General features: G+C 35.7%; 1 protein-coding gene across 1 annotated transcript; it reads left to right on the top strand.

Moving 5' to 3' along the window:
• On the top strand, window positions 1,339-9,451 carry LOC109724153 (pectin acetylesterase 12-like). The gene is made up of 12 exons (XM_020252868.1): window positions 1,339-1,655; window positions 2,258-2,340; window positions 2,463-2,592; window positions 2,678-2,751; window positions 3,269-3,355; window positions 3,448-3,572; window positions 3,746-3,806; window positions 3,946-3,999; window positions 4,088-4,165; window positions 4,251-4,356; window positions 4,460-4,605; window positions 9,015-9,451. The coding sequence occupies exons 1-12, from the start codon at window positions 1,502-1,504 to the stop codon at window positions 9,129-9,131; spliced, it is 1,215 nt and encodes a 404-aa protein (XP_020108457.1). The 5' UTR covers window positions 1,339-1,501; the 3' UTR covers window positions 9,132-9,451.

A 15,475-nucleotide genomic window follows, 5' to 3' on the forward strand; every position in this document is an offset into this window, starting at 1 on the left:
TTTTAAAGTAAATATGAATTACATTTTGATGTTTTAATTTAAAATATATATTTCAATTTTAGATTCATCAGAATTCAAAGAATATATAAAATTATTCATTTTATATAAAAAAGAACAATAAAAGATATTNGAAAACGGGTTTCATTGGGCTTTAATACCCGGGTTACCCGACGACGTTGCAAAGTTTTGCCTTGCTTTAATACCCAGGTCCTATTTTCCCACTATGGGTACTGTGTGCAAGAGTTGGAGATCATTTATCCAAAGCAAGGAGTTTATTATAGTGAGAAACGAGGCGGCGAAATTAGAGGAGTGGATATATATGTTAACCGGCAATGAAGAAGGGAAGGGGAGTCATTGGGAGGTGCTAAGCTGCTTCGGGAAAAAGCAGTTTGCTCTTCCTCCTATGCCCGGTCCGACGAAAGCCGGTTTCGGAGTAGTTGTTCTCGATGGAAGGCTTTTGGTGATCGCAGGTTATTCGGCTGATCATGGGATAGAATATGTTTATGACGAGGTTTATCAATATGATTCGCGACTCAACAGGTATCGCTTTTATCTATATTTTAATGTACAATTCGTTGCTACTTTAGAGAAAGTAACCAATGTACAGAACTTACCTAAACTATGGACCATTTTGAATCGACTGTTCGACCCATTCAAAATTTTGATTTTGCTATCTAATCTTTCAATTTGTTTGATTTGAGTCAGTCAACGGCATATTCACTTTAAAATTTGAATGCGTTGTTTATCTTAACAAATTTAATCCAGTACATTTCATTTAATTCTCGTAACTATAAATTTATTAAATTGAATATTATTAACCGACTCAAATCAAATAAACTGATAGGAATAAATAATAACATTAAAATTTTAAAAAATTAAAGAGCAAATTTAAAATAATTCATAGTTCAAAAAAAGTTTGGCACGTTTCAACTTTCTCTTTATTGTGGGGCAACAAGCAAGAGATATATATATATATGCTTAAAAGCAAATAATCCGCAGCATTTATTCAACAAATCAACAACAAACAAACAACAACAACAACAACAATAATAACAGCAGCAAGAAAGAGAGTGATGTTTTCTTCCCCTCATTTTACTGCCCTCTTTTATTGTTGAAAAAAAAAAAAAAAAAAAAAAAAAAAAANTACAGTGATCAAATTTAACATATCTTTTATAAGTGGTAGTAGTAGTAGTAGTAACTCTGTTAATATCACCGGTCATTGTAAAAAAAAAAAAAAAAAAAAAAACAGTAACAGCACAGAAAGAACAAATAAGAAGGGAAGAAACAACAACATCAACATCTCTCTCTGCTGCTGCTCTTCTCAGTATCACATTACCCTCTCTCTCTCTTTCTCTCTCTAGGAGAGACATACATTACCCTCTCTCTCTCTCTCTTTCTCTCTCTAGGAGATACATACATATAGGGTTATTCTCTAATTTGGGCTCTCAGATCCATTTCCTATTCATATGCTTGAGCTGTGAGGAGAGAGAGAGAGAGGGACATGAAGGCATTGTGGGCGTGTGCCTCATTAGGCTTTGTTTTGGTGAACTGTGTTCATGGGTTAGAGAGGTGGAATGTGAGCAATCGGTCCTTGGTGAGCAATCCCCTGCTTGTGGGCTTGACTCTCATTCAATCCGCCGCGGCGCAGGGAGCTGGTATTCCAATCATTCTTGATCTCTCTTATTTTTTTATTTTTTCCTGGAATGTGAATGTTTAGATTCATCAGTGGTTGTTGTTGTTGTTGTTGTTGTTGATACTGTTCGCAGTGATCAGTCATAGCAAGTGTTCTCTTCTTGTTTTTTGTTTATTTATTTTCTCCATCGTGATTATGAGTAGTGATTCTGATGAGAGATTCGTACTTATGATCTCTTGCTCTGATACGATATAAAAGCGATATTTTTATCAATAAAAGCAAAACGGTATTCTGATATTTGGTCAATTAAATTGAGGGTTTTAATGGATTCAATAGTGGTTTTGTTGAATTTGGCGCAAAATCGATCTTTTGGTACTCATCAGCATTTAATCATTCCATTATTGGAATATTTTGGGTGGTTGATTCAAAATTTTAGTATTTAGTGCTAGAATCCTATTTTACTGTAAAAATGGTGAAATAACAAGCTTCATTCGAATTCGCGAAAAGTAAAGCTAAAGTGAGCAGTTAATAGTAATGATAACTTTGGTGGTCCTGTTTAAGCTATGTCTAAGAACATGGTTTTTTTTTTCTTTTTTTTTTTTAATTCTTTGATTATTATTTCAGTATGCTTAGATGGAAGCTTACCTGGTTACCACCTACATCCTGGGTATGGATCAGGCGCAAATAGTTGGCTAGTTAATCTAGAGGTGAGAATATTTATAAATTGAAAATTGTAGCTATCATTGTCTTTGTTGTGAACTATTGCATAAGATTTTTGCGCGATTTAATCTTATATTTCGTTTTGATTTCGTGAACTACTACTCCTTAGGGCGGAGGCTGGTGTGGCGACGTTAGTTCTTGTGTTTTCCGCAAGACAAATCGTCGCGGCTCATCAAACTACATGGAAAAGGAGATTCCGTTTACAGGAATACTCAGCGACAAACGTGAAGAAAATCCTGGTTTTTCCTTTGAGCAGATCCCTCATAACTTTTAGATATTTGCACATGATTCTATGTTTAATGATTCTTCTGTTGTTTATATCAGACTTTTATAACTGGAACCGAGTAAAAGTTCGCTACTGCGATGGAGCATCTTTTACTGGTGAAGGCCACAATAGGGTCGGTATAGTGTTTCTTTTCTTTTTCCACAAACTACACTTAGGATTTTCAGTTTATAAATTATCATCAGTAGTAACTAGTAACGATTATTCAATCTTTTTCGGAGCCTTCTCATATTTGAATTTTGCTCTAATGAACCCAATATTGTTAGGAGTACTTGAAAGACAATGATTAGATTCATCAATACGGAAATTGCTTCTTTGAGAATCGCCATATGGACTAAATATAGCTAGAAACTAATTTGTTGCTGTTTTAAATGATTATTACAGTCATGTTTCTCGTTGTTAAGATTGCTCATAATTTTACGACCGAGCAAACAGTGTTTGGAACATGCAAATGTTAGGCGATCCTATTTTGTGATTTTCTTGATCGGTTCTTTGTTGGTACGAACCGTCTAATGATTTTCGGGCTGTATCCTGTTTGGATGTAAATGATTTGTTATTTGTTACTGACTGTAAAGTTTTTAGTTTACAAGGATTTTATTAATATGTTCTAAATGTGCGTTTACTTTAATTAGGCCGCAGGGCTATTTTTCCGAGGTCAGAGGATCTATGTAGCTGCTATGCAAGAACTTATGCTAAGGGGAATGCGCAATGCTGATCAGGTCACTCCTTATCCACGGAACTTTCTTTTACAGTAATTTTATTTTATTTTTTTTCTTGTGCTTTTGCTATTGCCTAAAATTGATGTTCCCAGGCCCTCCTTGCCGGGTGTTCTGCTGGGGGGCTCGCTACCATACAACACTGCGATGAATTCCGAGCATTATTTCCAGGAAGCACGAGAGTCAAGTGTCTTGCAGATGCGGGCATGTTCCTCGACACGTAAGATTTGATGCAGCGCTTTATTCTCATTTATAATAAACTGTTAAACCTATAAAATATTTTTCACTATTGTGTGCATATCTACCTTTTCCGACATCGTATCCTATTTTCTTAATTTCTTTCCATTCGTACCCCATTACTGAGGCTGATACGGGTTCCTTCCGTAATTATAGTGCCGACATTGCCGGAGGTCGCACACTAAGATCTTTCTTTGGAGATATAGTTAATTTACAGGTGATTCCTCTAATTTATTGTTTATCTAGTTGTTTCATGTCAAATATTATCATGTTGTGATTTATCGATGTTAAAACACCGCCTTAACTACTCTTATTTGGGTTTTTTCCTCATATTGAAAACTTTTGTGAATATATAGCACTCCGCGAGGAGCTTGCCCACGAGCTGCACTTCTCGCATGGACGCAATTTCGGTATTGTTAACTTCTTAGAGTGAATTGGACGATAATATACTAAACAAATAATCATTTCTAATCATTTCTCTATCACTTTTTTTTGCAGTGCTTCTTTCCGCAGAATGTGTTGCCCAACATTCAGACTCCTCTTTTCATTTTGAATACTGCGTACGACGTGTGGCAGGTGAAATTCTTCTCCGATCTGTCAAAACTTGGAAAATTTTTCAATCTTAGACGATGGAAAACTAACAAATGCTTGCAATGTTCAGCTCCAGCAAAGTTTAGCCCCGAAAACAGTTGATCCGCAAGGGCGTTGGGCAAAATGTAGGAGGAATCACTTGTTTTGCGACACCAATCAGATCAACTTTTTGCAAGGTTCTCAGATTCTTCCCATATTATCTTTTCTAATTCTTTACATATAAGCCCTTTCATCGTCAAATGTTGAAATGGTCTACATGGGGTCCTTGTTCAAATGCAGGATTCAGGAATGAAATGCTTAATTATTTAAAAGGTTTCTCCACGTCAAGGCAAAATGGGCTCTTTATAAATTCGTGTTTCGCTCATTGTCAAATGGAGAGGCAGGACACGTGGTACGCGAGTAACTCTCCACTTATCGAGAACAAGGTATGATACATATTATTGAATATAAATACAAAACACTATTCTTTGACTGCTTAAGATTTTGGAGAACAATGGTTGTTTCACATAATTTAACATGATAACGGAATAGGATGTCCGCAGTTCTCGTCTTGCCAGGCTTCTTGCTTCGTTTTAATTTCCTCCCATTTAATTTAGTTTCACATTTTGGGCCTATCAAAAAGTCTCGAAAACACCATTCTCTGGCAGCTTAAGTTTTTGGAGCATCACAATTGTTTCACATAATTAACACATATTACTAATAGATTGTACTCGCTACTCTTTTTTTCGGTCCTCATGATTTAATACAAATGAAATAAATGGAGTCTCGGCAGCAGAAAATGATCTAGGAAAGTACATTATGACATTCATTTAAGGAAATAGAACAACAATGCTAACAGTAAAGGAAAGCATAGACTCTGGACAAGGATATGCCAATGCTTATATTGCTTATTATGCCTCATTTAGGAGACTAGGGATATGGAGTTTTTGGTATCTGATAAATTTATGCGACAGCATTGCCAGGCATTTCCCTGGTTTGAAATCTTAAGTTGAAGTCATCAATTGTTTATATAACTTCTTCTCATGAATAGAGGAACGCTTTACTATGTCGAAGGTAAGCTTAATCAGTCTCTAGTAAAGAAACGACTAATAATCCGTCAAACTAAACTAGGTAAAAATTCTATATGGGGTAAACTGATTAAGCTATGTTTTCAATTTGAGGTAACCTAATGTCCACCAATCACAACACGAGGATGCGCAACTATTTATTTGGGTTCTCCTAATTCTATAATTTATTTATTGGCTAATGATATGCAGGGAATAGCACACTCTGTAGGTGACTGGTACTTTGATCGATCGGAAGTTAAGGCGATAGACTGTCCGTACCCTTGTGACAAGACTTGCCATCATCTCGACAAGAGAAAGCCTAGGAAGAATAGGAAGAATAGGAAGAATAGGAAGCCTCCGATAGTTCCATAAAAATTATTGTTCTATTAGCTTTATATAATATATATGAAGGTTACAAATAACAAGAATCCTCTACACTAAGGGGACTTCACATTACTCAATTATCGTTATATTCAGTGTTTTTTGTGCAGCTAACATGGCTTTGCCGTTTTATATCGCTTGAGAAAAAGGTCACCCATTTTTGAAATATTTTTTTTCAAGGAGTATAAGACAACTGATGTTATTAAAAGTGATATCAGCTATTATATCGATGTCTAACTAGGAAGTGACGACTCAAATGTTCTTTTCACTACACAGTAACATAGAAAGTTTGCAGAAAAAAAGAAAACTTTTGGGTGGAGCTCATAAGTTCCATAAGTTGCAAACAGTTCGAAAAACTCCTCCACTCTTTATTCTCTTTTCCGTGCAGAACTAACTTTGCCCCTAGTCTCATCAGTACTAAACATATCAGTCTAATTTGTGTACCGTCGGTGGGTTTTGGAGTCCCACTAATGAGACAGTATCAGCTTATTCGAGAATTCAGAGGCATTTAATAAGCCTGTAGTCGATAAGATTATTTATGTAACTTGTTTGTGTGGTGAATAAGAAGATAATATTTCGGTGCTCGAGTTGTTTGGGTCTAGGGAGGGCTAGTCCTTAGCAACCTCCAACACTGTTGGCAAAGAAATTCTATACGTCCCACAAAAGTATGATGTCCCAATATTTCCACATTAGATATGATAGGAATTATGAGTGGAAATAAAAGGATTAGGCGATCATGGAGCTTAATAATAATAATAATTGGGTTAAGCATTTTTGGCTGGTGATTTAGGCCCAATGAGTTATTAGTGCTATTGGGCTAGATTGCTACATTTGTCATCATAGCCGAATACTAGCCGAATACTAGCCGAATGTGTCAGACTAAGTGCTATGTGGGACAGTGTTACACCACGGGTTTAGTGGGAGCCACCTTTTGAACCCGCAGAAGCCACCGCCAGAATCTCACATTGCCTTGTAATTTTGGTCTAGGTGTATGGTTGGGCTTGAGCCTGACAAGAACATCAGGGTTTAAATGGAGGAAAGTCTGTAACGTTCCACTAGTCCCACATTTGGATATGATATGTATTATGATTGAAAATATAAGTATTAGGGACCCTAATACAAAAAATTGGACTTAAGCATTTTGGTTGGTGATTTGGGACCAACGGGTTATTAGAGCTAGTAGGTCAAATCATTATAGAAAGTATATGCAGCACTCTACATGTGACGTTATGATTAATTAAGAGGAAGGCTTAAGGTTTTGCATAGACACCTTGCAGAAATGCAAAATTGCATAAACCCCCATACAGTTGGTATTTGCATGTGTGCCACTGAAAATATTTTTTGTTGGCATTTATGCCCTCACCAAAAAAAATAATTTTGGCATAGATACCCTAACATGGAATGCAAGTTTGACAGGGGAACACGTGTGGTATCAATTTTTTCAGAGTATTTAAGTAATTTCCTCATTAGCGGTACATACGCAAGAAACTCGAAAAGGAAAACTTCAATGCCGCAAAGCAATAGATGCAGTAAGGATCTAGTTCACTTGTGTAGTACATATGCAGTGTTGGTAGAATAGATCCTCAAATTAATCATCCTCTTTCACATACTTGAGAAATAGCTGTACCTAACATGTAGTTTAGATAATAAATAAATAACATTATGATGTGAGAATGAACTCGATCCATGCATATGTAGAATAAATTTTTTACAATTAAGCAAATCACAATATGAAAACAATGCTTATTTCTGAAAAGACTTTTGCTCTTTCTTCTGATCATGTCATGCTAAAGTTATATAACAAACTTTTTTTTCCCCTTTTTCCGTTGAAGTATCTCAGTAATGCAATAATATTTAAAAATTGTTCTGTTTATTGTCAAGTAATTGTCTGCAATTACTCTTGGCATGTGTGAACATCGAGCACTTTAGATCGATAGAATATTGTGTGCGACATGTATAGGCTCGAAATCAATCACTAGAATACAAGCTAGCTTAATGAGGTATTTATATTTTGTTTCATCTTACATTCTTTCTTTTCTCGTTCTATATAGCTCAAGGTCTAGATACTGAATTGGTAGGCCTATGTCTGGTGTTACTGCTTTATATTTAATAGGATAATTATTGCATATAATATACAAGAACTGTAACTCTCTAAGTGTTTAAATCCTGTGTGTTTTTCCGCATTAAATGATAAATTCCTATTGATTGTTTCAACTTAAGCTTCAATAACTCTTTATATATTGCCTTTAACTTACAGCTTCACTATTGCTGTTACTTCTTATAGAATTATTCTTCTCATCTTGCCTTTATATTACATAAAAAAATCTTTTAAACTCAGCATGCATGATGTGGACCGTTTTCAGAAGTGACAGTTATTACAAGTATAGCAATGAGTGTTCATTAAACTCTGACTTGTTATGAGTTTCAAATTCATCTATAAGTATCAATGCCGTATATAGATTATATAGGACCATGTATGCTTCATTCTCCTAAAGATGTATGTACAAGCAATGGTCATAGAAAAACTCCACAAGCTTGTTTTGCGACATGAACTGCATGATATTTATTCTTTGGGAAGTTACGTATTCAGAAGGATGTAACAACACTTTTATGAGATGAGACCAATTTTGCTAACTAGAGTAGAGCTATAGTACTCTTATGAGTATGGAGGCTTTCGTACTTATAAATCGCTTTTGATGATAGAGCATTTGAATCGACGATCCATACCGTACGTTGAATACGATCTAGAGTATTTGAAGTACCTAGAACTGAATTTCGTAAATTCTTTAAATTATAATGAAGTCCATCAAGTGAGTGTAAAAAGAATAGCCAAAATCGAACGACCTCCTAAATAATAGAGGATCAAAATTTTCAATTCCGGATCGGAGTTATTGATTTTTATCTTAGATAGTGGATAGAATTTTTTACTGAAAATTCATCTGATTTTGACTCTTCTATATTGTTAAACTAGAAAATAACCCATGCTAGCCGTTAAGATTGTTAATTTTGAGGCCTCTTGATCATAAGGTATATGTTGTTAAAACATTCATGAAATTTGGTTTTCTAGAATGTCCAAATGCTCTAAATTATATTTAACGATATGAATTGTCGATTCAGAAACTCTATCATCGAAAATAATTTGTGAGTACTATAGTGTTCGTACTCATAAGAGTCTAGAAGCCGGACTCCTGCTAAATAAACATTTGTGTTGTATCTCGAGATTTACCGCTGTTTCATTCATACGAGTACTACAAACATTCGAAAGATTACGTGTTTTGTTACGTTATATTAGTGTTATGCGTGCGAAACTTCTCGCATGTGATATCTTTTAGCCTGATGCCGTAATGTTCTTCTCTTTTCGTGAGATCCTTCTTGTTAATTCTTATGCTGTTGCCCTTGACGTGCAGAGAGTCGCAACTGCTGTTGGCGATTGGTATTTCGAACGGACTCTGGTGAAGGCGATTGACTGTGCATACCCCTGTGACAGGACCTGCCATAATCTCGTTTTCAAAACGAGCAATTAGATTATTCTTTAACTTATTCCTCGATTCGTATATCAAACCGTATATTAATTTAATGGGCATTCGTTGACAAAGGGAAGGGAGGTATACATAGAAATTACGTAAGTTTCTCGCTTGCTATAAACCCGAGTCTCGCATGCAATTCGCCATGCGAGGCTCTCCATTTATTCCATAATGTTCGATTCTTGTTTACGCATTGAATTGTATTACTGTATACAAGTTCTCAGACTTGATGTGGTGATTTGGTAAAGCTTGCTTGTTAGAATTCGACTTTTCTGATATGAAAATCTCAATAATATGGAATGCTTGTGTTAATTGTTGAATTGTTGCCACATTTTTTTTCGGTTTCTTTGGTTTGTAATGTTGGATGCTAGTGATCTACTCTCACTATGAGCTTTTCAATTTCTCATGAATAGTATTTTGACTAGCCCTTCAGTATTAATTCTACTTACAGAAGTACAGTGGACTCTCACATTGCAGCTTCAGAAATATTGTCGAATTGGTTCGAGTTATGTAGCATCACTGGTTATCTACAATTGCAGAACTATTGAAAATTTGCTTTTGGGATAAACTTTTGTCTGCGCGCCTCTCCTGTGGTATACGTAGCTCATTTTTATTTTACCATCCTGTGGTTCGAAAAAGTCAAAAAGTTGAATCACAGTGTAATTTAAGTATAATTTTTTGAATCACCAGGGTGGTAAAGTGAAAATGAGATAAACCCCGGGATGCAGAGTAAAGTTTACATTTTTCTTTTTTTCAGAACTATTCTCCTTTGAAACAGTTGCAATCATAAACAAAAGCAGTAATGTGGACAAGTCAACACCAGGTAGTTGACTAAGGAGTCAAGTCAACGGTCAACCAACTGACCATATGTGCACACTACTAGATAGGTATACATCTACAACTACACAATACATATGTGCATGGATTGCTTGGGGTGGTAAAATCTAGAGGTTGTGGGCTGCGAAGAAGGCGTCGAGATCGGGGCCGGCGTAGAACTCCTTGCGTGGCCGCGGTGGCGGCGGAGGCGGAGACGCGACGTCACTCCGCAGCTTCCTCGGCGCGGAGGGGCACTTCGGGGCCGCCGACTCCGGAATTCGCCTCTCCGCCGCCTTAGGCGTCCTCCACCCCTCCTCCGCCTCTCGCCACCCCTCTTCGGTCGTCGCCGAACCGCCCATCATCGCCTCCGCCGCCACCACCTCCTCTTCTCCAAACAAGAAGAGCTCTAGAGGGAGAGAGAGAGAGAGAGAGAGAGAGAGAGAGAGAGAGAGAGAGAGAGAGAGAGAGGGTTGGTTTGTGGAATGGAAGTGTGTGTATGTGTGCGGGGTAGTTTTATTGTAGGAATTGGAGAAATTGGCACGTACGTACGTGGACCGCGGTCTATAGACTTTTGTTGCATTTGCCCCTTCAATTTTTTTTTCACAAATAGCCTCATCAAATTTATAATTATAATTTTAGCTCTACTCCTGTCACGCTGGGGAGGGGTGTTAAGTTGAACATGGTGAATCATTCACCGTATTTAAACACGATGAATGGTTCACCGTATTCCATTCTTATATTCTCTCTTTTCAATACTGATATTTTTTTTGCAATGCATATATTTTTTATAAATGTACACATCAGCGCCACCTCAACTCTTGCTCGCGTGGCGCTTAGGTGGTGACTGCATGGCAGGGATATGGCAAAAATTATAATTATAAATTTAATAGAGTTATTTATAAAAATAATTTTTTTGAGGGGGCCAAATGAAAAAAATGCTATTTTAAGTTTGAGAGCTCTGTCTAGCTCTTTCCAAAAAAAAAAAAACACTCGAGTTCTATGAGCCTGGTCTATAGACCGGGTCCACACATCAAAGACGCCGCCGAAATTGACCGAGTTGACCGAATCTTAATCCGTAGACACGCGGGAGGGGCGGGGATCGTGTCGGAGCGACCCATGCAGATGGCGGAGCATGCGGACGCATTCCGTGCGGGTGTTCGATCCGCCGTCCATCCGGGCATAACCTGAGCACCGACACCACCAACGGAAGGACGTGATTGAACCGGATGGGGTCCGCATGCGGGATCGTCCGGACGATGGAGTGTGGTGGCGTCGGAGCCGCGGTTCGCATGAAGAGGTCGTATACAACGTTTCGGTGAACACAATTATTGGGTGATTCTCTCGGATTCGGTACAACGCCAGTTGTATAAAATTGATACAACACCTTTTGTATATGGCAAATTCTTGGTTTCTGAAACGATTGTTTTAAAAATAAACATTATTTTATTCGCTTAAATAATTAATTTTCCAAACTATAAATTCATTTGCTTAAGTTTGGGCCACATAACCGAAAATTTTTAACTACTTGTATGAGATATATACTTGCTAGTTTAACGATATAAAAAAATTGAAATATGTTAAATTTTTTATAGAAAATTTTATTTACTATCTAGATAAAGATCAATAACTTCGATCTTAAATTGAAGGATCCGATAATCCATTTTTAGGACGTCGTTCGATTTGACAGTTCATTTTATGCCCACTTGATAGGCTTTATTATGATTTCAAAAAATTACGAAATTTATTTTCTAAAAATTTTAGATATTTTAGATAATATTTAACGAAATAGAACGTCGATTCAGAAGTTCCATAACCGAAAACAACTTATAAGTACAAATGGCTCTATACTCATAAGAGTATAGTAGCCCTACTCTCTCTCTCTCTCTCTCTCTCTCTCTCTCTCTCTCTCTATATATATATATATATATATATATAGTCCGGCTACTATACTCTTATGAGTACGATCGTCCTCGTACTCATAAGCTATTTTCGATGAGAGAGCTTCCGAATCAACGATCCACACCATTAAACGTTATCTAGAGCATTTAAAACGTCTAGAAATCAAATTTTATAATTTTTCGACATTATTTACCTTACGATTAAAAGGTCACAAAATTGATAATTTTTAACGGCTGGTATGCGATATTTGCTAGTTTAACAGTGTAAAAAAATCAAAATCGGTTGATTTTTTTATAGAAAATTCTATTCACTATATAGATAAAGATCGATAACTCTGATCTTAAATTGAATGATCCAATCATCTATTTTTAAGACGTCATTCCATTTTGACCATTCATTTTATACCTGCTTAATGAACTTATGAGTATGAAGGGCTTTATATTCATAAGAGTATAGTAGCCCTAGCTAGCCTATATATATATATATATATATATATATATATATATATAGGTCATGGCTACTATACTATTATGAGTATTGGAGCCCTCGTAATCATAAGTTGTTTTCAATGATGGAGCTTACCGAATCGACGATCCACTCCGTTAAATATGATTTAGAGTATTTGAAACTTCTAGAAAATAAATTTCGTAAATTTTCGAAATCATAATAAAGTCCATCAAATGGGCATAAAATGAATGGTCAAAATCGAACGACGTCCTAAAAAAGGATGATCGGATCCTTCAATTCAAGATCGGAGTTATTGATCTTTATCTATGTAGTGAATAGAATTTTCTATCAAAAATTCAATAAATTCTGATTCTTTTACACCGTTAAACTAGCAAGTATTTCATACCGGCCGTTAAAAATTGTCGAATTTGTGACCTCTTGATCGTAAGGTAAATAATGTCAAAAAATTATAAAATTTGATTTCTAGAAGTTTTAAATGCTGTAAATAACGTTTAACGGTGTGGATCATCGATTCAGAAGCTCTATCATCGAAAACAACTTATGAGTACGAGAGCGATCGTACTCATAATAGTATAGTAGTCGGACCCTATAAGGAGGTTAATAAGTTGACAAGTAAAGTAAATTGAATTTAAGATAAAAGTTACACCATACGAATGAAAGAAAATATATAGAAGGAGAAAAAATATATATACAAACGACACAGATAATTTATTCTAGTTCGGATATAAATATCAATGTCAACTGATGGGGAATAATACCATGAGCACGACGATCAGTGACAACCCAATCAGTCATCCTCTTCTCGTCCGGAGACTTGGTTCCGTCAGTGTAACCGGTAAGATCGAGGGCGTCAAACAACAACTTTCACTATAACTGAAGTAGGTTATAGGGACATATTTTTAGAATATTTTTGCGTAAATGTTCTATTTATGTCAAAACTTTTTTAAAAAATCTACTAAAACCTAAATATAAAGCACAATCCAATCGAAAACAAAAAGTTTCTCTACTCAACCAACTCTACCCAGTCCATTCAATCCGATTACAAATAGAAAAGGAAAAAAAAAAAATTGATCACTATCTCCCATTCTCCTCCTTCACCTCCGCAGCCAACGAGGTAAAGTTCCGGCGGTTGGAGTTTGGCGGCCACGATGATCTTGCAAGGACTGTAGAGTATTACGATCGCTACGTGTCCCTCTGCCACAGGTCGCTAAAGGAGTGGGTGCCAAACATCAAGACAGCCCAACATATAGTAATATTTTTAAAAAGTGTCAGTAATTTAGCCAGCAGTACTTTTTTCGATTTATACCAATATTTAAAAGTGTCGTTATGTATTATTTTTATTGTAGTGTTTTTCGAAACAGACCATTCCTTAGAATTCACTCTTGTCAACTTGTTATCAAGTTGTGCTACAGTAGGAATTGATGAGCTCATAGTGGATGGAGCAGAAAAATTCGCAGCAGATGATGATGTCGTCATAGAAATAGTCGAGTTGTAAGTTTGCTATAGATCTGTTGGCTTAAATGGGCTAGTATTCTGCCCTGTGGTGGGAGGTTATATGGGCCGAGTCATGTTCGAAATGGCGTGAGACTGGGTTGGGCGGAATCATATATGTTTGAAGTGGCGTGAGGTTGATTGGGCCGAGTCACAATCGAAATCCGTGAACGTTGTATCTGTACGCTTTAAGTGAATTGGTTGCGTATTTCTAACAGCTTGAGCTTTTGAGATTAATGGTTAATTAGCGCCAACGATTTGACAAGTGGTATCAGAACTAGAGATCACGAATTCGATTTCCGCATGCTGCAAATATGTGCAGGTGCTGGAGAGAAAATTGTTGACTTAAATGGGCTAGTATCCTGTCATGTGGGCCGAGTCATATTCGAAGTGACGTGAGACTGGTTAGGCCGAGTCACAATCAAAACTTGTGGCCGGATACTATATCTGTACACTTAAAATGAATTAATTATATATTTGTAACATCTTTAGTTTTTTAAATTAATGATTAGCACCGACGATCCGATAAGATTGAGACGTCAACTCGGAGCAATAAAGCTAGCTAGTGGACGGAGCTAAGGCCAAGTAGTACTCTAGTCAACAGCTGGAGTGCAATAAGGTAACTCAGGACACAGATAAGAATAAGGAATCTTAGTTTGCTCTCTGATACTATGTAATTAATTATATGCGGAGAAGAGTATTTCTCTTTTATATTATTCTATCAGCAATGAATCTCTTTGTATATATATAGAGAATTACATAATTAGAGAAAAGAAAATTACAAAATACCTATAAACTAAGATACAATATATATATGTATAATATATATATCAATATATATATATTTAACTATATATTATATATATATATATATTATATATGATATATATATAGTAAAGTAGAGGGCTACTATACTTTTATGAGTATAGAGCCCTTTGTACTCATAAGTTATTTTCAACGTTGGGGTTTTCGAATCAACGATCCACACTATTACGAATATAAATATAAGTTTAATAAAAAGTAAAAAAGAAAAAAAAGATATACAATATTGAAAACTTCTAGAAAATATATAATATCACAACAAACATGTATATATTAATATATAATATTATAATATATATATATAATATAATTATAATTATATATATATATATATAATATAATATATAGCTAACAAGATCCACGCTGCTATTTACTATCGGTAGCACAAGGCCTCCCGCTGCATTGCGTGCCATAATGTTTGATTCGAGTATGCTGGGCTTCCAAATCCGACGATTGGACCCGTTTTAGACTGTTTGATCTACATCTATTAAAAGTTTTGAAAACTAATTTCATAATTTTTCGACCATCATTGACTAATGATCAAAAGCATCTCAAAAATTGATATTTTTAATGGCACGAATGTGCGTGTTTGTGGGTTTAACGGTGTAAAAACAATCCAAATCCGAGATTGAAAATTTTTAATAGAAATTTTTTTTTCACTATTTAGAGTAAGATTAGTACCTCTGATCTTAAATTCAAATCTTTTATCATCATTTTTTTATGAGATTTTTATTTTCAGCCGTTGAATTTTAGACTATTTGTTTGATAGGTAAATGATATCGAAAAATTATGAAATTTAGTTTTCAAATACTTTTAATAATATAGATCAAGTCTAACGGAGCCGATCG

The sequence above is a fragment of the Ananas comosus genome, linkage group 18 (assembly GCF_001540865.1).
Source record: "Ananas comosus cultivar F153 linkage group 18, ASM154086v1, whole genome shotgun sequence".
In the NCBI taxonomy this organism is placed as follows: Eukaryota; Viridiplantae; Streptophyta; class Magnoliopsida; order Poales; family Bromeliaceae; genus Ananas; species Ananas comosus.

Bases quoted from the DNA above. Each gene is read 5' to 3' on its own strand.
- LOC109724153 (XM_020252868.1), top strand. From the start codon at position 1,502: ATGAAGGCATTGTGGGCGTGTGCCTCATTAGGCTTTGTTTTGGTGAAC. The intron at 2,593-2,677 runs GTTTTTCCTTTG...TGTTTATATCAG, and splicing joins CAAACGTGAAGAAAATCCTG to ACTTTTATAACTGGAACCGA. The intron at 4,606-9,014 runs GTATGATACATA...CTTGACGTGCAG, and splicing joins CTCCACTTATCGAGAACAAG to AGAGTCGCAACTGCTGTTGG.